Genomic DNA, 20,669 nt, shown 5'->3' on the forward strand with positions numbered 1-20,669 from the left:
AAATTTATTTTTCCAATGGTGGAAAAGGCAGGGGGTGAGACCGGTTCTGATTCGGCTTGGACTTTCCCGATCTAGTAATTGGCATCCGCTTTCTCGATTATGGCAGTGGCAGCGATGCAATGATGAGCACCCACATTTTCGTTAAGGGAGGTTCGAAGAAAGGCCAAAGAGAGAAGAGAGGCCATCAGTTGAAGAATACATTAGAATCTCGGTGTCGATCAGCGTCACGCCGGAGTTGTGTTAAACTACACTCGTGACTATTCTTATCGTTGCTGCAATTTAGGTTCTCAACTTGCTCGGTTTTTACAAGGTTCTAAAGTATATTTTTAGACAAGAAATTATTTGGCAACCTTACAGAATCTAGATGGAGGAGGAGGAATCGGTGTGGTCTACTTCACGGTCCCGCACAAACAGCTCTTCGACGCCGTTTTGGTTTTTCGATACCCCTGTTCCTCCCACACTCTCTATGTCGACAATTTCGGTCCTAGAGTCGTCTGTGCTGGTGTCGTAGGTGAGGGAAATGTCGTCTTTGTTGTTCAGGTGTCTGTTTCCGGCAAAGCGTGGGAAGTACTTCCAATCGTATTTATCGCAGAACCAGCAGACGAGAAACACAATATGTGCGGATCCAATGAACGCGAAGTTGATGATGTATCCCTTTTTGAACCTGGGTCCGTCTGCAACATTGTACTGTAGTGGGATTGCAAACGCGTTGACGGCATACGACAATGCCTGCACCCAACTCAACACAATGGCCTTTTTCTCGACGTTGTCACTACACAACGTTGCAATCCACGTGTAGTACACCTGTGCTAGGCCGTCTCTGAACGGCCTCTGCAGAAAGAAGGCAGAGATCAACACTGCGTTTGGAACATCCCAGATAACCAATATGATACATGCGTAATATGCCGTCAGCATCACCAATGTCACTGGTATAATTTTCCCGTAGTATTTGCACAAAGGTGCCACAATAATGGCAGCCGGTATACCCGTACAGTACATGTACGAGTCCCAGTTAGTGACCATGGAGGTAGTGTAAAGGTCAGGCCTGGATTTCATGTAGAGCTTAGCACCGTTTGAGTACCAGGACTGGTGATGCAAGACCCAAAGTGCCGAGCCAACATATATTTGCCATGTTAATAGGGTTTCCTTCAGTGTTCTCCAAGTGAATTTCTTTGGGAAAGCAACTCTATTCTCCAATCTCTTCCTAGCAAAGATCATCTCATCTTCACTAAAGAATCCAAACTTCTTGCACGATGAAGGGATACCAGGGAAGAGTAGGAACCCGTAGAGAAATATTCCGAAAGTGATGACTGCATCTATGATGAACTGCCACCTCCATCCTGAAAGCCCTCTTATGCCGTCTAAATGTTCCCTTGCACTGGTCTGAAGTGCACCAGCACTGGCATTGCCCGCCACCGCAAAGGCTCCGTAAAACCCAGCTCTTTGGAAGAACTCTTTTTCGGTCAAGAAACTGGATATAATCACATATGTGGCTGGAAAAGAGCATGCTTCAAATACACCAATGAAAAATCGGATAGCATACATTTGGTTAGCGTTTTGTACGTATGCGTTTGCGAGAGTCATCATGCCCCATGCCAACTCGCAGAAAAGTAGCAAGTGTCTGGAAAAATGTGGCTTTGTGATAAGTAGTGTGATTGGGATTTGGAATACTGCGTAACCGACCGTGTAACAAGTATTAAAATAGTTCAATTCATTGCCTTTGAGGTTTAACTCTTTTTTCATGCCTGAAACATATGCGGAACCAACGTTGGCATTGTCAAGATACTTAGTATAAAACGAAGCACTTAGGAATAGCAAAACGCAGAAGTCAAATTTTAGTAAAAATTTTCTTTCATATTTACTATAATGAGAGGGATACCAGTTGAATGCTTTCAGTATATTGTACTTATCACTCTTTGAAACTTTTTCTGGCTTTCTTTCACGGTCAATTGTTGGATCGATGTAATCCTCCCTGAACGTGGAAGGGTTATCAATCTTAAAGAATTGCCAAATCGATTCTTTGAAGCTGGACATGGTTCACTTGCTCCCCGCCTATTCCTACAAAGGCTTTTTTCATTCCATTCCATCATATTGTCTAGAAAAGCTGGAATACAGGAAGTTTATACCTTTATACTATAACCCACTTTCCGACTCCCGCCTTTTGGTACTTAGTAAGCGGGGGGGGGAGGATTCAACCTCGAAATCAGCGTTGTGGCTACTCCGAGGCGGCAAAAAAATTACCGTTTTTCGACAATGCCGGTGCCACAGCTTTCCGCAATCGACATTATCAGAAGCTTCCTTCGGCCCTTGGCCAATTTCCGAGTAGACAGTGCCCAATGGGGTATAAGTATACTCAAGATTACAATTTGGTTTTGGTCGTACAATATAAAGTCTTGTTCCGTGGTATCATAGCGGTAATACCAAGGATTTCAAAACGTCGTTAAATATTCGTTTTCAAAAAAGAAAAAGAAATCATTCCCATTTATGTAGGTATTTTCCAAGGGATTCTCTTTGAGACTTTGACTCAGGGTTAAAATACGGTTTTTCAGCCAAAGATGTGACTCTGGTGCCGTGTCTTGCGTCCTTACCTTCGTGGTCCCAAACGGCTCTATGTTGAGCAATTCGGTTATCCCAGATGGCGGATGTACCATAGCCTGGTTTTGTGTTGGACCACTTGAATCTGACTTGGATATCTGCGTTCTTCTCGTAAACGTCAAACAAGTAGTTCAAAATCACATCACTTTCAACCGGTGAAAATCCGATGATCCGCCTTGTCATTGCTCTGTTGACAAACAAATACTTCCATCCCGTAGCAGGGTGTGTTCTCACTATCGGGTGAACCCTTTCGACCTTTTTTGGGCCAGCAAAAGGGTCGTTTCTGTCTAAGTATCCGTGTGCAGAAATGTAAACTGCCTCCTTGCCGTCCAATAGCTTTTTGAACTCATCACTCAACTTATCGTATGCAGCATAGCCCGATGCCCACATGGTGTCTCCACCAACTCCTGGAATTGCATCTAAATGTAAATGAGTATAACCTGCAGGCTGTCTTTCGTGAACCAAGTCTGCATGCCAAACCTGGTTACCAATGGCCGAGTTTCTTGTAGCATCCCAGTTTCCGAGGTTGTTGTTGCTGTAATTCAACTTCAAGCCCTGCTTGATTTTATAATCGTTCCAGATGACAGTTGCACCTGGCAAGCCAGGAACCTGAGGAGTTTGAGGGTGGACCTCTACGTTACCCCAATACTCACCTAGTTTGAGTTGGGTTTTCGGCGAAAGTTTCTGATCTCTGAAAAAGACAACTACTCTTTCGGCAATCAACAAGGCCAACTCATCCTTCTGCTGGTCAGTCAAGTCTTCCAACTGTAAGCCGACAATCTCCGTACCAACGTTCTTGGTCAAATTAATAACTTCTGTTGCGGCACCAAACAAGGACTTTTTGTCCTTATCTGCATCTTTCCCTCTCTCTGTGTATGGAACGTCGTAGTCTCTGATAGCAAAAGCCTGATCAACAAAAATTGGGATTTGGCTTCTATCAGGAACTTCTGGATAACCCCTAGAAACGTCGATACCACCCTCTTCAAGTCTCTGTCTGCTAGAGGCTGGTAAAATCTTCAAGCCAGCAGGGTCTGGACCGGAACTCAATGCTAACTTGTCACTCCGGTGTCTTGTGATATTCAATTCTTTGTGGTTTCTGATCAATTCCTCCACCTGTTCGTCAAGTGGAATATCGTTCACAACCAACAGCGTTTCCGCATCTGGTTGCTTTGCTTCGGCTAAAATAGAAGATTCGATTTTTGACATGGTCTGCTGCTTTTCTGCTTTTGCCCTTTAATGGATTCTCCTATCTTGCTCTTGTTTACCAACTTGTTCCATCAATCAGAAGAGGTAAAGAAGCCCGGAATACACAAGGAATTACCGTCACTTTTGGATCATACGGTTTAAATATCTTTCAGCGGAATTAGTAATAGCAAAGTGGTCAGTTAGGTGTGCATCCACCACAATCGGCCCCTCTTGCGGTGGAAGGATGATATCCGCTAAGAGCCTCGGAGCCACAAGTTTCCGCATTTTTTTCATCAACACCTTTAGGAGCTTTGAAGCCACAGTTTGTGTGGATATTTTTCACTCACTTTTACAACTCCGGCGACCCATCATGAATACACACCGCAGGCGGATACTTGTGCAGCCGAAGGCAGAGTCTCCACAGTGAATGTGTTAACATTATATATATTAGACCATGTACCTTGCGGAGATGAGTATCTACCCCTTCTAGGTCTGGCATCTCTGCGATGCCAGTAAAATTGGCGGAGTTTGAGTACCATATCTAAACGGATACATTTATAAAAAAAAAAAGATGACTATTGACCCACCACAGACATTCAGTGTTAAGTCGGTGGCCATTATAGGTGCTGGACCATCTGGAATTGCATCTTTGCATGACCTTTCACGTGTTACGAGAAGCGGTAAGTCTCTGTTTGGAGAACGGGATATATCGAAGTACGAAAAGGAGGGTGACTTGGCATTTCCAGACTTGGTTGCTTTTGAGAGAAACGCTTCCGTCGGAGGTGTGTGGAGCAAAAGTGCATTTGCGGAGAACAACAGGGACCCAAACTTGCCTGAGTTCAAGGATGACTCGGTGGACCTGACAAACCCGGAGAACGTGTACCAGAAAATACCTATTGATGCAGGATTGGAAAAAAAGCTGGGAGATTCGAGTGTTGACCACCCGGTGAAAGTGCTGGTCACCCCGGAAATCTCCACCAAGATCCAACATCAATGGAGAAGTTCTGCAGCATACAATGGTCTCTTCACAAACGTCACCAACAGATACATGTCCTTTTCGTTTGACGAGAGACTCGGCGACGATCTCAAGAAGATCAACTCTAAATACAAGCATATCCCAGACCACCAGTCTTCGAGAGACGTTTCGGACTATTTGGAGCGGGTTGTTGCCAACAACAACTTGGAGAAGTACATACGTTTCAACACCAATGTCGAGAGAGTCAAGAAACTCCCTAGCGGGAAATGGGAAGTTGTGGCCTCGCATTTAGCTGAGGAGAACGGGGTTCAGTATTTGCATTGGTATAAGCAAATTTTTGACGCCGTTATTATTGGAAACGGCAAGACGGTTCCCATTGTTCCGAACATCAAGAACATGGCCAAGTTTGCCGAAGTTAACAAAGATAAGGTTACATTCAAATTGGCAAAGTCGGTGCAGGACCCTTCGTTCATCCGTAATGCCAAGAAGCCCTTGTTCATTGGATCTTCGGTGTCGAGTGTCGACTTGATCCAATACGCATTCCCAAGAGATCTAGAAAAGCCCTCGGTGTACATTTCCCGAAGAACAGAGACTGCAAACAGTGGCTGGGTGATGTTCTGTTCGTATGCAAAGGGGGTCGTCAACAAGCCAACGATTGAGGAGTTTTTGCCCGAGTCGAACTCGGTCAGGTTTTCGGACGGTACTGTCGAGAGTGGGTTCGACGCCATCATTGTGTGTACTGGCTACCACATGTTCTACCCATTCATTGACAAGTCCGTCGTTGACTCGAATCCAAACATTTTCAAGTTTTTCAGATACACGTTCTCCATGGCAGACCCAACTCTCGCCTTGGTGGGCAACACCTACGCAGGGTTCTTCTTCAACAGGGTTGAATCACAGGCTGCGGCGTTGGCCGGGGTGTGGACCAACCAGTCCAAGCTCCCCTCCTTAAAGGAGCAGGAGCAGGAGTACGAACAGAGGCCAGGGCTCCTAGTCGTCCCAATCATAGACAAGCGGTTTATCCGTCCATTGATTTCCCTTGCCATCGAGGGCAGGCCTCACCCGTTCACGGTCAACAAGGAGAAGAGCGATTACATCTACCACGTGGCCACGGGCGGGCACACGATTTTGGGGTTGTTCTTCAAGGTCCGAAACGGGGAGGTCGACTCCAGAGACCTCTTGGCCACCTAGTGTTTTTGATTAGTAGTGCGTTCTATTTACCGATTCTTCCTTTCTCGTTATACACCTTATTTTTTCAAATACATGTTTTAACCACAGACTTTCGATCTTGGAAATGTGCAGATGCGCAAGAGTGCAAATGTGCAAGAATGTCATCTATTGGTCTATATTGTAGTACTATACTATACTCTAAACAAGCGGCAAACTAGATCGATCTGTCGTTGACCGGGTCGATGGCAAAGACCTTGTCCGGGTTGAGGATCTTGTGTGGGTCGACGGCAAACTTGATCTTACGCATGAGCGCGATCGTGTCCTCGCCAACCTCGTTGACCAAGAACTCCTTCTTGCCGACGCCGATGCCGTGCTCGCCGCTGACGGTACCGTCAACAGCCAACGCCCGGTCCACCATCTCCTCCACAAGCTTCGCCGCAATCTGGCGCTGCTCCTCCGTGAAGAGGATCACCGTGTGGTAGTTCCCGTCGCCAGCGTGGCCCACAATCGACGCCACCAAGCCGGACTTTTCCATCTCCGCCTTGGTCGCCTCAAGCGACTCCACGAACCGCGAGATCGGCACCGCCACGTCCGTGGTCCACACGAGGATGTTCGGGTCCACCTGCTCCTTGCCGTACTGGATCGACGACCACAAGCACACCTTGCGGGCGTTCCAGAGCTGGAACTTCTCCTCCTCCGACGCCGCAAACTTGAAGCTGCTGGCCCCGTTGCGCTTCACGATGGCGCGCACCGTCTTGGTCACCGAGTCCGTGGTCTCCTGGGACGAGCCGCCGATCTTCAACAACAACGTAGGCGCCTCCTCATACCGCGTCTCGGACTGGCCCGAGTAGTTCACAAAGTGCATCATCTTCTCGTCCAGGAGCTCCACCGCGTTCAGCTGGAGGCCCTCCTGCACAAAGTCTGCCACCGACGTCGCCGCCCCCGTCAACGACGGGAACGAGATCAGCGCCACGTTTTCAAACCGCGGCTTCACGTGTAGCTTCAACGTCACCTCCGTGACGATGCCTAGCGTGCCCTCGCTGCCCACAAACAGGTTTGTGAGGTTGTAGCCCGCCGACGACTTTCTGGGTCTGCGCTTCGTCTTCACCACCGTTCCGTCCGCAAGCACCACCGTCACAGACACCACGTTTTCCCGCATCGTGCCGTACCGGTTGGCGTTGGTTCCGGAGCACGACGTGGCCACCATTCCGCCGATGCACGCGCCGGGGCCGGGGTCCGGCCCGAACATCAGGTTGTAGTCCGCCAAGTACGTGCGGAGGTCCTCCCAGCCCACCGCGGGCTGCACCACCACGTCCAGGTCGTCTGCGTGCAACTCCACGATCTTGTCCATCCGGCCCAGGTCCACGCAGATCCCCGCCCGCGTCGAGATGAAGTGGCCCTCCAACGACGTGCCGCCTGTGAAGGGCACCACCGGCACCCGCAGCTCGTGGCAGATGCCGAGCACCGTGGCCACCTCCGCCGTGGACTCCGGGTACACCACGGCCGCCGGCGCCTCGTCGGGCCGCGCGTGGTCTGTGGCCCACTCCGAGTCGCTGTGGTGGGAAATTTCGGCGGCGGCCGTGGAGAGCTTGTGCGGGCCGAGGGCGGCGGCAATGCGGGCCACGGCCTGCTGCGGGTCGCCGTAGCGGGGGGGCGCGCAGTCCGCCAGCCGGGTGACGGACGAGCCGGGGAAGACGTCTTCGGGCGGATTCTGGGTGAGCGCGTAGTAGGCAATGGCGCCGCCGCCGGCGGCGCCCGCTGCGAGCGAGGCGAGCAGCGGGGCCAGTGTGGGCGGGGCGGCGGCCGGGGGGGCGGCGTTGGGGGCCGCAGTTGAGTAGTGCAGCGGCTTGGTGCGCAGGGCGGGCGATCTGCCGACGGCCCTCGCGGAGGCTCGTGCTGCGGTCAGCAGGGTGTGCAGAGACATGGGGATGGTGTGCGGAGGGAGCAGCAGCACGGCAGGGTGGACGAGGACAGCACAGCACAGGCCACCAAGACGGCGGGACGTGGGGGTTATAAAGCTCGGCAGGGAATTCCAGCGTGTGAGGGCCGGGGCCGTTGGCGATGCGACCAAGCACGGGATGGCAGGCGATTGCAGGCGTTTGCAGGCGTTTGCAGATACACAGCGGGAAAAATGAAAAGTGTGGCGCGCGGGCGGCGGCGGCGGCGCGGGACGCGGAACACCGGGGCGTCAGGGTGTGGGCCGGCGCCGGCGCTAGGCAAACGCGGCGTAGGCGGCGGTCTCGAACTCCGCAAAGCCGGCGAGCGCCGTCGCGTCGCAGAAGGGGAACAGCTGGGTGGCAAACATGCCGGCCACGCCGCGGGCCGGGTCGATCCAGTAGTAGAGGTTGGGCAAGCCGGCCCAGCTGTAGCTGGCGGCAGCGCGGCCCGTGGGCAGGGCCACGTCGATCTTGTGGAAGCTGGCGGTCCAGCCCTGCTTGTCGGGCGGGAAGCGGTCAAAGAGGTCGACCTTGTTGGAGAGCGCCGGCTGCGAGTGCTGCAAGGACGACTCGACGTGCACGCCTGGCGGGAGGAGGTCGGCCAAGGAGTAGGCGGCCACCGTGTCGGGGCGCAAGATCTGCTCGCCCGTGGCGGGGGACCGGCCCTCGTGGAGGAAGATCTCGAGAAACTTCATGTAGTCGGCCACGGTGCCGTAGAGCCCGTGGCCGCCCGGGTGGAACTGCGGGTCGTCGACAAGCGCGCCGCGCAGCGGGGCGAGCGTGCCGTCGGCGGCGCGCTGGTGGAGCTCCGCGGCGGCGGCGCGCAGGCCCGGGGTGCGGTCGAAGGTGAGCGTGTGGGCGGCCAGCGGGGCGAAAATGTGCCGGCGGCAGTACTCGCCGAGCGAGAGGCCGGACACCTCGTACACCACCTTGCCCACCCAGTCGGTGTTGACGCCGTAGTGCCAGCGCGTGCCGGGCTCAAACAACAGCGGGGTCTTGAACTCGTCCCAGGTGCTGCGGAGGATGTCCGGGGTGCCCGTGTCGTGCTGCAGCTGTGCGTACGCATGGCTGAAGAACGGGTACGAGAAGCCCGCCGTGTGCGTGAGCAAGTGGCGTAGCGTGGGCTTGGTGGCGGGGGCCTGCAGCTGCTGCGTGCCGTCCTTGGCCTGCACCAGCACGGGGATGTCCCGTATCTCGGGCACGTAGTGCTCGACCGGGTCGTCGATGGAGCGGATGAGCCCGCGCTCGAGGAGCTGGAGCAGTGCCGTGGTGGTGACGGCCTTGGTGCACGAGAAGAAGGCGAGCGGGGTGTCCGGGCCGGCTGGGGCGGCCGTGGGGTCGGCCGCGTCGCGGCGGCCCCGGCCGCCGAGGTAGACGAGGCCCTTGTCCCGGGTGACGACGGCGCCGAGGGCGCAGGGGAGCTGGTTGGACTCGGAGTAGCGTTCGAGGATGTTGTCTAGCTTGGACTTGGTCATGGTGGTCGTGGGGGTGGTGTTGGTGGTGGCAGGGGGGGCATTTTGGTGGCCTAGGCGTGGCTGACGGGCTTCGCTGGCGTGTGTGCGACGAGGCGGTCCGTCTTTTATAGTTTCAGGGTCGGGGGAGCCGCCGTGGGTGGCGGTCCGGCCGGACAATAGGTGGTGGTGCGGGGTAGCCCCGGGTGGAGAAGTCGGGACAAGGGGAGGGCCGGTGGAGGATCGGCGGGCGGAGTCGGCGGAGGCCGGCGGCCGGCGGGGGGAAAGAGCCGAGCCGCGGCGGGGGTGCGGGGCCGTGCGGGGTGTGGGGTAGGAACTGCGCTGGTTGTGGCTATACGGTGGAGAGAAGTATACGGAGCTAGAGCTTCGGGACGGGGGCCGGCTGCAGAGACTGCAGAATGCGGTTCTCGGTGGCGGTCATGCGGTCGGGGGTGATGCGGAAGGCAGCCGGGATGTCGGCGAGGCCGGGGGCGGGGTCGCCGGCGACGCCGGCGGCGTCGGCAGCAAGACTGCCGGCAAGGGCCCGGGCACACAGGAGCACGCGGGGCATGCCGTGGCCGTGGAAGCCGGCGATGACGTACTTGCGTGGCTCGTCCGGCAGCGCACCCACGTAGGGCAGGGTGTCGTCCGTGTAGCCGAGGATGCCGGACCACACATGGTCGGCGTGGGTGGCCACACCCTTCCAGGTGTAGAACATCTTCTCGAGGTAGCCCGAGAAGTAGGCCTCGGAGCCCGGGATGAGGGTGCTGTCGTCGACGACGTTGTAGAAGCGGTCCTTGTAGGGGAAGATGTGTTTCTTGGCGCCGCCGAGGACGACCGACCCGTCTGGGCGGTTGATGAGGTAGTCCGTGTCTGCGCCGGCAAAGCGGATCCCGTACGTGTTGGTGAGGTGCGGGGCCCGATCCGCCGCAGAGACAGGCACGATGTGGCTGCAGGCGCCCTTGATGGGGACGATCTTGTTGCGGAACCGGGGCTCCACGGACGCCGTGTAGGCGTTGGTGGCCAGCACCAGCCGGCCGGCGACAACGGCGCCGCGCGGGGTCCGCACCAGGTACCGGCCGTCGCCGAGCCTCTCCGTGGCGACAACGGGGGTGTTTGTCTGGAGGTTGAGCCCCGCGGCCACGGCCTTGCGCAGCACCGCGGTCACCAGCTTGTACGGCCACAGCTGGCCCGCCGTGTACGTGACACACACCGGCGAGCCGTCGACCTTCGAGATGACGCGGGCAGCGTCGCCCTGCGTGAGCTGCACGTCCTGCTTGCACCGCACGTGCGGGTTCTTGCACATCTCCGTGTAGTTGGCGACGGCCCGCTCGGCTGCGGTGCCGTGCAGGTGCACGTCGCACGCCCGTGTCAGCACAAAGTCGCAGTCGATCTGCTCTCCCTCCACGAGCTCCTTCATCGCCTGGAGGTGGGCGTGCTCAAAGTTGATGATCTCCGCAGCACCCGCCTCGCCGTACTTCTCCCGGAAGTCGTTGTGCGAGTAGTAGAGGTCGGGCTTGAGGTGGCCGCCGTTCCGGGCCGTGGCGCCGCTGCAGACGTTCCGGGCCTCGAGCATGAGCACGCTGCCCTTGAACTGCGGCAGCAGGTAGTGCGCCGTCGTGGCGCCGGCGTAGCCGGAGCCGACAATGACGACGTCGGCCTCCGCAGGGAGCTCCGGCGTGCTGCGGAACGTGGCAAAGTCGTCCTCGGCCGTGAGCCAGAACGACTTGGTGGGGTTGGCGACAGGAAGTACGTCCATCGTGCGTTGCTTGGTGGCTGTGTGGAGGGCGGCTTCGGAGTTGGCGTGGCCTGGCGGACGACCATGCAGCCTGCAGTGCCAGCAGGAGCAGCCTCTTAAGTACCTCTGCGGTACCGCCCAAGTACCTCTTAAGTACCTCGGCCTGACACGCCCGGGGCGCTTATCTCCCGCTATCGGCGTCTAAACTGCCTGATCGGGCAACCCGGCGCGTCTGCCGAAACGGGCACTTCCCCCCTCCGCTTCTCCCCCGCAAAAACGGCCGACGCGTCGATCTGCGCAGAAAAACCCTCGACCGGACTCTCTGCGCCGCTGCGCCGGCTTGCGCCGTGTATCTCCGTGCAATCCACCCCGCTTACGTAACCGCAGGGCTGCCTGCATGAATTTGTCAGTCGTCAGCCGCCAGATATCTTCACCTCTTCTGCAGCCCCTTCTTCTTCTTCCTCTTCCTCCCCAACACACCCACGACCTTTCTCCCTTTCTCTCCCGCTCCGTCACCAGCTACCCCTCACCACCGCACCCGCCATGTCCCAGCTCACCGACAAAGAACTCGCTCTCCTCAAGGAAACCGTCCTCCACGCCCAGACCTTTGCGTACTGCCCCTACTCCAAGTTCCGCGTCGGCTGCGCCCTCCTCGCCCAGTCGGGCAAGGTCTACACAGGCTGCAACGTCGAGAACGCAGCCTACCCGGCCGGCATCTGCGCCGAGCGTACCGCCATCACCAAGGCCGTCAGCGAGGGCGACACCGCCTTTAAGGCCATCGCCGTCATCACCGACTCGCCCTCCTGCTCCTCCCCCTGCGGCGTGTGCAGACAGGTCATCCGCGAGTTTGCCGGTGCCAACACCGCTGTCGACCCGGTCTCGGGCAACCCGCTGCGTCTCCAGCTCCCGGTCATCATGTTCAACAACACCGCCTCCAAAAGCCTTGTGCGGACGATCGACCAACTTCTCCCGCACAGCTTTGGGCCGGAAGACCTCTCCGACGCCGCCGCCGTCTAAACCCGTCCATTCCCGTCTAGAGCCGGCCCGCGCGCCCAACGCCGTCTATCTCCGCCGGAGACACGGAGTTTTGTGCGCTTTCGCCGTACGGCAACCGCGCGGCTGTGTCCGAAAAACGGCCGTTCCCCTCGGAAACGCCTTTTTTCCGTGTCGGCCGTTTTTTCCGGGTCTGTGTGGCCGTGGATGAGGCCCTGTCGTCGGAAAGGCCCTCCTTGGACCTCTGGCGTTGGCAGAAACGTGGAATCTATGTCCCCCGCATCTACGTACCGTTGTCTATAGAGCAATACAGCGTCGCATCGAGGTCTTCCGCAGCAGAAACACCTTCTGCAACAGATAAGAACGGGCACTCTGCACACGGTCGTGCACCTGTCACATCGCCGATGCCCGCCATTATCTCTCTCGCCCGACATTTTTTTCAGCTGAGATCCTTATCTCTGGGACTTTTTTTTCTTTTTTTCGTTTGCTTTTCCCTTTTGCGTTGTGGAAGCACCTTGAAAAATTTCTCCGTATATTACTGCCCATGTTTCTCTGCTTTTCCTCCTCCAGTTGTGTGTGGGTCCGGTGATTTGTCTTCTCCCTCGTCCCCCTCTTTCTCCTCCTCCCTCTCCTTCGAAATGTTCCGTAAACCCAGCAGCATTCTCTACCGCCGTGGCCATGTTCGTTGACACCGTCGAAAGCAGAACGTCCTACGCTGTGCCTGTCAGCAAGGACGACGAAGTCATCAGGTCTTTGGGCTACAAGCCCGAGTTTAAGAGGGACCTTTCTCTGTGGGCCACCTTCTCCGTCTCCTTCTCCGTCTTGGGCTTGATCCCGTCCGTGGCGTCCACCATGTGGTACTCCATCGTCTACGGTGGTAACGCGGGCCTCACCTGGGGTTTTCTCATCGGCATGACAGGTGTGATGGCTGTCTGCTGCTCGATGTGCGAGATCTCGAGCGCCTACCCAACGTCGGGAGGCCTCTACTACGCCACTGCAATGTTGTCTCCTCCTAAATACAAGGCCGTCCTCTCGTGGACCGTTGGCTGGTCAAACTATTTTGTCCAGTTGACAGGTGGGCCTGCCGTCGGCTGGTCCTGCGCAAGTATCATTTTGGCCTTGAAGACCATGACAGACCCAACGTACGAAAACAAAACTTGGCACACCTACTTGCTCACCATCGGCATCACCTTCACCTGTGCCTGCATCGCTTCCTGCCCAACCAGATGGATCGCACGCATCAACTCCTGCACCTCCATCTTGAACATGGTCTTCTTGTTTGTTTCCTGGATCATCATCTTGGCTGCAAACAACAGAACTAATCTCGGTCTCCCTAAGTTCAATGACAACAGAAAAGCCTGGGGCATCGACAACTTCACCGACTGGCCAGATGGAATCTGCATGTTGATGACCTTCCTTGCCGTCATTTGGACCATGTCAGGATTTGACATTCCTTTCCATATTGCCGAAGAGAGCTCCAATGCACAAATATCTACTCCACGGGCCATTTTTATGACTGCCAGTATCGGAGGAGCCCTTTGCTTTGTCTATCAATTGTCCATCGCTTACACCATCGTGGACGTCGAAGGAGTCGTCAACAGTGAGATTGGCCAGCCTTACGTTTCTTACTTAGCTCAGGTCCTCGACCGTCGCTCTTGCCTGGCACTAGCCTCCTTCTCCATCATCTTGACTTTTTCCATGTGCTTCACTTCCATGATTGCTGCCTCCAGAGTGTTGTTTTCCTACTCCAGAGACAATTGCTTTCCAATGTCCCACATCTGGTGTCACATCAACACCAAAACGAGAACCCCTGTCAACGCTGTCTGGATGAATTGGTTTATTGGTGCATGCCTTGACTTGTTAATGTTTGGAGGTGTCGCCATTAACGCCATCTTCTCCTTAGGTGCAATTGGTTCCTTCATCTCCTTCACCTTCCCAACTCTTTTGAGGATCACCTACGCGAGAAATACATTTGTCCCAGGGCCATGGAACATGGGTAAATGGACATACTTTTGTGGATGGTATGCTGTCGGCTTTGTCCTCTTGATGATCCCAATTCTTAACTTCCCACAATTCAGAGGGAAAAACTTGACGCCAGAATTAATGAACTGGACCTGTTTGGTCTACTATGGTGCCATGTTCCTCGCTCTTGCATGGTACTTCATATACGCACACAAAATCTTCAAAGGTCCAAAGAGTAACATCACTAACACTGTCATTCAGAATTACGAAGAACTTGAAGAGCAAGTAGACTTGGTTGAAAAAATAGCTGATCAAGAAGCAGAGGCAAAAACCACTGGTCACGTTTCTTTGAATTCTGTTGAAGCCACTTCTTCAGATAACGTCTCGAAGAAAAACTCTGAATTTGTCAAAAAGGAAGAGGTCTGATTTGGTGTCGACAGCTTTCTTGGAGTCGTTGGCTCGCTTTTGAACATAACCTTCAACTTCTTGTATTTTCGTTTTATAATTAGCTACATGGTATCTATTGTATCGATCGCTCGCACAAAATCTTTTGTTTAATAAATAATATAATGGAAGCGGTAACATTTTCGAGTTTATTATTTTCAGAACAAGAGCATGTTACCTTTCTTAGATAGGCCAGTCACCCTGCCAGTACGTCTAATTTTCTTAATCTTATTCTCTCCCCAAACACATAAAAAACATATGGAATGGGAATCATCCCTAGTGCAATGAATCCGATCAATGATGAACCCCAATGAACTCCCAAGTTTACAAACAATTGTCTAGCAAACAGTGGGAACACGGCTGCAAAAGTGGATCTTAGAAATGTATTGGCAGCAATCGCAGAAGCAGCATATGTAGGATAAAAATCAACCAAATAATTCAAACACCCCTGAAAGATAGTAATGAAACCTGCACCCATCATAAGTATTCCCAAACAGGGTACCACCCAGTGTATGTCGTTATATAACGTCCAACCAAAGATGAAAATTCCTGCCGGCATCATCCAGCCAAGCATCATCATAATAGGTAAACGTTGTTCCGGTATTGCCTTACCATCATTTTTGCCAACAACTTTAGAATATCTCAATGCCCATAGCATGTTCCCAATACACCCTAAAAATACCCCCAAAAATAGAGAGACATTTGGTACTTCAGTCTTAGTGCCTTCCCACTGTTTTGTGAGCTCAAAAGCTGTGGATATGTTGGTAACCATCAAGTAGAAAAGTCCATAAACATAGCTTGCAAACAGAGCCATAATGAACACGATGGGTATCGTAAGCATCACAAAAGGACGTATCACTTGTGAAGTTAAAAGTTTCCGCCAATCCAAGTGCAAAGTATCGAGTTTGGTATGTAAGATCCAATTTCCTGTCTTTATTCTTTCAACCCTCACAATGCGCTGTAGAATGACTGGATCATAAGTCTCATTCGTGAAGATATACATGAGCAAAAACAACACCAGATCACAGAGTCCAATAAACCACTGAGCGATTCTCCAAGACTCCCTGCTGGAATTACTATTTATCAACAAGGAACAGATCACCGGGCCAAAGGAAGCACCATTGGATACAAAACAGGCGTATAATGCAAAGGCCACTCCACGAAATGAAGGATCCCATAGGTCCGCCATGACTCCCCCCGCAGACACAATGGGGGCACCAGCAAAAAACCCTGCAAAAAACCTGCAAATCATGATAGACGGAACATTATAACAGATTGACGTCACAAAAGTGAGCATGCAAGAAATGAAAAACGGAATCAACACACCTGCTTTTCTCCCATAAACTTCTGAAAGTGGTGCAAAAACCATGGGTCCAAATGCAATACCAAAGATGTAAAGAGATATCGTAAGCACCGAAGCTTCTCTACCGAGGTGATAATTACTTTCCATTTCTTTGAAAAAATCGCCAGATGACGTCGTAGTCGAATTGAACTGGGCTGCAAAAGTAACAAAACTGTAGAGTATTGTGTACAAGATTTTAGTTTTGAAACTCCAGTTTCTTGCCTTTGTCGGAGAATTCTCTTTAAATGTTACAAACCCATCTTCGTCAACTTTTAAATCGTTGTCGTAATCATTTGACCCACTATCCGTTAAATAAATTTCGACTTGACTCTGACCTTCACTATCATTTTTTTCAGCAGTTTTCGCCATTTTTGATCCCGTGGTTCAACTGAGTCGCAATCCATATACCGTGTGCTATTGAAGATGTGCTTAACATTTTAGAGAAAAGAAAACTTGTGTCAATGATCAACAGAAAGAAAGAGGAACAGAAAGAAGAACCACAATTCCATTAGCTGTATTTCCAGCGGAAGCCTTATCACCGCATATAGCCCCTGCATAACTTTCCGTATCTTCTTCGGCGGTCGTAAGTATTTACAGAGAGGGCCGAATCCAGAACTTTTTGGGACGATAAGTTCCTCGAGCTGCTCCGCGCAAAAGATACGCAATTGCCGGTTTGGGAAAAAGTGGCGGTGTGTTATCTTGACGCGAGAAGATAAGGTGTATATACGATCAGCCGAACTGTCTCTAATCATCGACCAATGTTCATCACAACCAGGAAAGCATATCTTATCTTTGTGATAATTTTTTGGGCAGCATATCCTAGTCCGCTGTCATTGTTGGATATAAAAATGACTAAGCTTTCCTCTCCCGTCCTCCTAGACATTTCATATCAGAAACTAATCACGAATATTTTAACTTTCTGCAAAAACAACTGCAATTAATTGATAATCAAAATGACCTCTAGCAGTAGGGAAGACATCAAAGATGCAAACTATACCCTTGATGTTACCTCTGTAAATGACTTAGACCCGGTTATTTCGACCGTGGTTTCATTGAACGGTAAGAGAATAGAAGTCCACGAAAAAGATGCAGATATTGCAATGCAATATATTGACGACGTTACAGGTCTAGTGCTTGATCCAGAGTATGAGAAGAAGGTGTTGAGAAAAATTGATTGGGCTATTTTGCCAATTATAGTCGGATTGATGTCGTGCCAATTGATGGATAAAACTACGAACTCCTACGCTTCCATCATGGGCCTTCAGAAGAGCTTGAACATGTCCGCAAAGGAATATAGTTGGGTTGGATCATCGTTCTATTTTGGCTATTTGATTTTCCAGTATCCTGCCAATCGCATGCTACAGAGATTACCTCTATCCAAAACTCTCTCCTTGGCAGTTATTGCCTGGGGAGTCATTTTGATGTGCCATGCAGCATGTACTAATGCTGCTGGGTTTTTAGCTTGTCGTGTCATGCTTGGTGTATTTGAAGGCTTCATGAACCCTGCATATATTTTGCTTACATCCCAATGGTGGAGAAAGAGTGAACACTTTATGAGAACTTGTATTTGGTGGGGGATGCAAGGATTTGGTACTATTTTAGGAGCAGGGATTGCCTACGGCTTGCAAGTTCATCGTACTGGACCTCACTCTTTCCCTTCCTGGAAATGTGTCTACATTATTACCGGATGCATAACGCTACTGCTTGGTTTTATCAGTCTTATTCACATTCCAGATGTTCCAACAAAAGCCTGGTTTTTGAATGAAAAGGACAAGATTTACGTTGTGGAAAGGGCAAGGGAGAACCAACAGGGGTTTGGGAATCAAAAGTTCAAGTGGAATCAATTCAGAGAAGCGATTTTAGATCCATGCACCTATATTTTCTTTTTCTATGGTCTTTCATATGCAATTCCAAATGGTGGTTTCACCAACTTTGGCTCGATGTTGCTAAAGGGCGATTTTGGCTTTTCAACTGCAGATGCTCTTCTAATGAACATGCCAGGTGGTGGTATTGATATTGTGTTCCCATTTGCAGTTGGGATAATCAACTACCACATTTTCCACAATCAAAGGTTGATCTCCTGTATTATTGTCAATTTGATAGTTACAGTTGGAATGTGCTTACTCAATTTTACACCCCACAAGTCCTCGAAGCTTGTTGGTTATTTAAGCTTTTACATGGCTACAGCAGTATCTGCCGGTATGTGTTCGGTGGTCTCTTCTAACGTTGCAGGAAATACCAAGAAAATTGTTGTAAACATGTTCTATCTTGTTGGATACTGCACAGGTAACATTATCGGTCCTCAAACTTTTAATCCTGCTCAAGCTCCAGGGTATTCTGGTGCAAAAGCGGCAATGTTAGCTTCGTTTGCAGGAGGTTCCTGCTTGATAATGATACTTTATGTCATTTACTTTTACAGGAACAAAAAGAAAGATAGACTTGTTGCAGAGTTGGGTGATAAGTACTCAGTTCCAGATAACATTGCTTTTGCTGACTTAACCGATATGGAAAACCCGGAGTTTAGATACTCGTTGTGAATCTTTTTTATCTTCTTCTACACTATTGACTCTATTTTTATAAGCTTTATACTAATTGTTTTTATTTTTCATAAACACTCATAAATCAAGGCTACTTCAGCACACATAGCTGCTGAAAAAGTATTTCGAGTAAAAACAACAGCATTGTTTCCTTCGACGCTTTGCGCAAAAATACTTCTTTGAATTGTATATTTTTCCGGTAATCCATTTCTGGTATGAAAACTACAAGTTTCGACAGGCGAGATGGTAAAGTTTTCGCAATCCCTTATTTGGAAATTCGAGGTTGACATCTCCGATAAGCTAGGAAATATCCGATCAAGATATTCCAAAACACCAAGGTATATATAACTTTAGCAGTATCTTTACAGCAAAATGTTAGTAATGATAGTGACTGAGAGAATAGAAGCTGGAAATGAAGCTGACATGGGTATCGAATAACAATAGAATATGAAGCAAGATAGTAAAATTATTGTGCTTGGTGCTGGCGTGATGGGGTTATCGACAACCTTATCATTGCTGGAGCGGGATTATACAAACGTTCACCTTTTTGACAAGCGTGATTATCTATCCAAAAAGTATAGCTATTTTGAAGGCTGTGATAGTCCTTCGTCTGACCTAAACAAAGTTTTCAGGTCATCTTACGGTTCTGAAGTTCATTATCAAAAGATGTCCAATGCTTCTCGAGAAAAATTCATTGAATGGAACAAAGAAATTGCCAAAGAAAACTGGGAAGGTGGTGAGCCAATTTATTACAACACAGGTAATGTTCACCTTACAGATAAAAAGGTTTTGCCTGAGTTTGAGAGACTCAGTTTGAAAAATATGCCTGAAGACTCTATCTGTATATCCGACAGGGATGCTGAAGAAAGAGCGGTTAATAGCGGCTTGTATCCTTGCGCTATAGATCCTTTTGATATGAGGAAAAGAGGCAAGCATTTGCAAGGCCTTTTGGATACCACGGGTGGTATGACATTAGCCGATAAGTCATGTAGATGGGTTTTAAAAAAGTGTATGCTGAAGGGAAAGGACAAATTATCAACCTATTTTGGAGATCCTGGAACGCTAACAGAACTTCTTCTAGAGTACAATGAACTTACCGGAGGAAAGAAGTGTGTTGGAATAAAGACAAAGGATGGTACTCGGCATTTCTGCGACCATCTTATTGTTTGTGCCGGTCCATGGTTGAGTGAGATTATTTCCGAAGCAGGAGAGAAAGTCGAAGCAACCGGTGGTTCTGTTTGCATGATCAAGATAAAGGATAAGGCGACACAAAGAAAGTACGCTCAGACAAAGTTCCCGACATGGACCTACAAAGTCAGAGATGGTGCACTTGGAGGATTGTACGGTTTTCCTTGTACTGAAGGATATATGAAGATAGGTTACAGAGGCTTGAAATGGATCAACCCCGTCGGCGACATCAATTCAAAAGTGAAAACCAAATGGAGTCCTGAGGAGCAGGAAACAAACATCCCTCTCTTTGCGTTGAAGCAAATCAAGAACTTCATCAGAGAAAACATTCCGGAGGTGAAGAAGATCTCCATGACTCGGCTTTGTTGGTATTCAGATAGCTCGGACAATGACTACCTAATATCATACTGCCCCTACTACGAAGACCGGTCTGTTTTTGTCATGGCCGGCGATTCTGGACATGCGTTCATGATGCTAGGCAGTATTGGTGATGTTGCAACCGATATCATTAACGACGAGGGAGATCCATTTCTGAGAAATCTGTTCTCTTGGGAGAGAGAAAGAGAGACGCTGAATATTATCAATTCTGGAGCAGAGGATCCGAGATGCCTAACAGAAACGGTGATGGCCTCTCCTAAGGACTGGTGGATTGACGAACCGTCCAAATTGTAAGACAGTTATTTGAAAAATTTGTATTGTCTAATATTTTTTATTAAGCACAGCTTACAAAGTTACAAATGGCCTTAGGAGTAGAACTTAGAGCTAATGGATCTCTCCTTAGGAACGTCGATTAGGCCCTTGCCTTCCTTCAACTTGAATTGGGTAGCTTTCAAAAGATGGTACAAAAGGTCCAATGTTGGAGTCTCCACCTTGAGCTCCCTCGCAACGACAAGCAAATTTCCGAGGATGACTTCGAGCTCAATTGGGTTTCCCTTTTCGACATCAACAAGCATAGATGGCTTAAACCAGTCGCCGTCGTCCGAATGGACAACAGTGTTGATTACATCCTCCGGCAACTCGACCCCGTCTGCCTTGGCAACCTTGACTCCCTCGCCGGGGCCTGTACTATCTACCCTCGAAAACACATCCCTTCAGCTGTTTAACTCTTCACTAGCTGAAATAGAAACGTCTTTGCTCAAAAACTTGAATAT

At 50.8% G+C, this 20,669-nt stretch overlaps 11 protein-coding genes across 11 annotated transcripts; 5 read left to right on the forward strand and 6 right to left on the reverse strand.

Annotated features, from left to right (window-relative positions):
• Positions 1 to 271: 271 nt before the first annotated feature.
• PICMEDRAFT_18542 (hypothetical protein) lies at positions 272 to 2,131 on the reverse strand. Its single transcript, XM_019162051.1, has one exon. The coding sequence runs from the start codon at positions 2,032 to 2,034 to the stop codon at positions 361 to 363; it is 1,674 nt and encodes a 557-aa protein (XP_019015177.1). The 5' UTR covers positions 2,035 to 2,131; the 3' UTR covers positions 272 to 360.
• Positions 2,132 to 2,372: 241 nt separating this feature from the next.
• Positions 2,373 to 3,983, reverse strand: PICMEDRAFT_18543 (hypothetical protein; the record flags this gene model as incomplete). The annotated part of the gene is made up of 1 exon (XM_019162052.1): positions 2,373 to 3,983. A coding segment is annotated over exon 1 (1,058 nt), but the record flags the coding sequence as incomplete, so codon positions are not given.
• Positions 3,984 to 4,192: 209 nt separating this feature from the next.
• Positions 4,193 to 6,034, forward strand: PICMEDRAFT_18545 (hypothetical protein). Its single transcript, XM_019162053.1, has one exon. It carries the CDS (start codon positions 4,352 to 4,354, stop codon positions 5,945 to 5,947), a length of 1,596 nt encoding a protein of 531 aa, XP_019015179.1. The 5' UTR covers positions 4,193 to 4,351; the 3' UTR covers positions 5,948 to 6,034.
• A 70-nt stretch (positions 6,035 to 6,104) lies between these two features.
• Positions 6,105 to 7,277, reverse strand: PICMEDRAFT_18548 (hypothetical protein; the record flags this gene model as incomplete). The annotated part of the gene is given in 2 exon segments (XM_019162054.1): positions 6,105 to 6,133; positions 6,141 to 7,277. 1 exon segment carries the CDS (start codon positions 7,275 to 7,277, stop codon positions 6,141 to 6,143), a length of 1,137 nt encoding a protein of 378 aa, XP_019015180.1. The 3' UTR covers positions 6,105 to 6,133.
• A 2,362-nt stretch (positions 7,278 to 9,639) lies between these two features.
• Positions 9,640 to 11,073, reverse strand: PICMEDRAFT_56439 (hypothetical protein; the record flags this gene model as incomplete). Its single annotated transcript, XM_019163187.1, has 1 exon — positions 9,640 to 11,073. One exon carries the CDS (start codon positions 11,071 to 11,073, stop codon positions 9,694 to 9,696), a length of 1,380 nt encoding a protein of 459 aa, XP_019015181.1. The 3' UTR covers positions 9,640 to 9,693.
• A 522-nt stretch (positions 11,074 to 11,595) lies between these two features.
• On the forward strand, positions 11,596 to 12,069 carry PICMEDRAFT_74907 (hypothetical protein; the record flags this gene model as incomplete). Its single annotated transcript, XM_019164905.1, has 1 exon — positions 11,596 to 12,069. One exon carries the CDS (start codon positions 11,596 to 11,598, stop codon positions 12,067 to 12,069), a length of 474 nt encoding a protein of 157 aa, XP_019015182.1.
• Positions 12,070 to 12,723: 654 nt separating this feature from the next.
• On the forward strand, positions 12,724 to 14,433 carry PICMEDRAFT_74908 (hypothetical protein; the record flags this gene model as incomplete). Its single annotated transcript, XM_019164906.1, has 1 exon — positions 12,724 to 14,433. The coding sequence occupies one exon, from the start codon at positions 12,724 to 12,726 to the stop codon at positions 14,431 to 14,433; it is 1,710 nt and encodes a 569-aa protein (XP_019015183.1).
• Positions 14,434 to 14,647: 214 nt separating this feature from the next.
• On the reverse strand, positions 14,648 to 16,162 carry PICMEDRAFT_74909 (hypothetical protein; the record flags this gene model as incomplete). The annotated part of the gene is made up of 1 exon (XM_019164907.1): positions 14,648 to 16,162. One exon carries the CDS (start codon positions 16,160 to 16,162, stop codon positions 14,648 to 14,650), a length of 1,515 nt encoding a protein of 504 aa, XP_019015184.1.
• Positions 16,163 to 16,746: 584 nt separating this feature from the next.
• PICMEDRAFT_74910 (hypothetical protein) lies at positions 16,747 to 18,330 on the forward strand (the record flags this gene model as incomplete). The annotated part of the gene is made up of 1 exon (XM_019164908.1): positions 16,747 to 18,330. The coding sequence occupies one exon, from the start codon at positions 16,747 to 16,749 to the stop codon at positions 18,328 to 18,330; it is 1,584 nt and encodes a 527-aa protein (XP_019015185.1).
• Positions 18,331 to 18,777: 447 nt separating this feature from the next.
• Positions 18,778 to 20,190, forward strand: PICMEDRAFT_37738 (hypothetical protein; the record flags this gene model as incomplete). Its single annotated transcript, XM_019163103.1, has 1 exon — positions 18,778 to 20,190. One exon carries the CDS (start codon positions 18,778 to 18,780, stop codon positions 20,188 to 20,190), a length of 1,413 nt encoding a protein of 470 aa, XP_019015186.1.
• Positions 20,191 to 20,261: 71 nt separating this feature from the next.
• Positions 20,262 to 20,606, reverse strand: PICMEDRAFT_74912 (hypothetical protein; the record flags this gene model as incomplete). Its single annotated transcript, XM_019164909.1, has 1 exon — positions 20,262 to 20,606. A coding segment is annotated over one exon (345 nt), but the record flags the coding sequence as incomplete, so codon positions are not given.
• Positions 20,607 to 20,669: the final 63 nt, after the last annotated feature.

The sequence above is a fragment of the Pichia membranifaciens genome, assembly GCF_001661235.1.
Source record: "Pichia membranifaciens NRRL Y-2026 unplaced genomic scaffold PICMEscaffold_9, whole genome shotgun sequence".
Classification (NCBI taxonomy): domain Eukaryota; kingdom Fungi; phylum Ascomycota; class Pichiomycetes; order Pichiales; family Pichiaceae; genus Pichia; species Pichia membranifaciens.

Excerpts from the sequence above, each read along its gene's own strand:
- PICMEDRAFT_18545 (XM_019162053.1), top strand. The coding sequence starts at position 4,352 with ATGACTATTGACCCACCACAGACATTCAGTGTTAAGTCGGTGGCCATT.
- PICMEDRAFT_18542 (XM_019162051.1), bottom strand. The coding sequence starts at position 2,034 with ATGTCCAGCTTCAAAGAATCGATTTGGCAATTCTTTAAGATTGATAAC.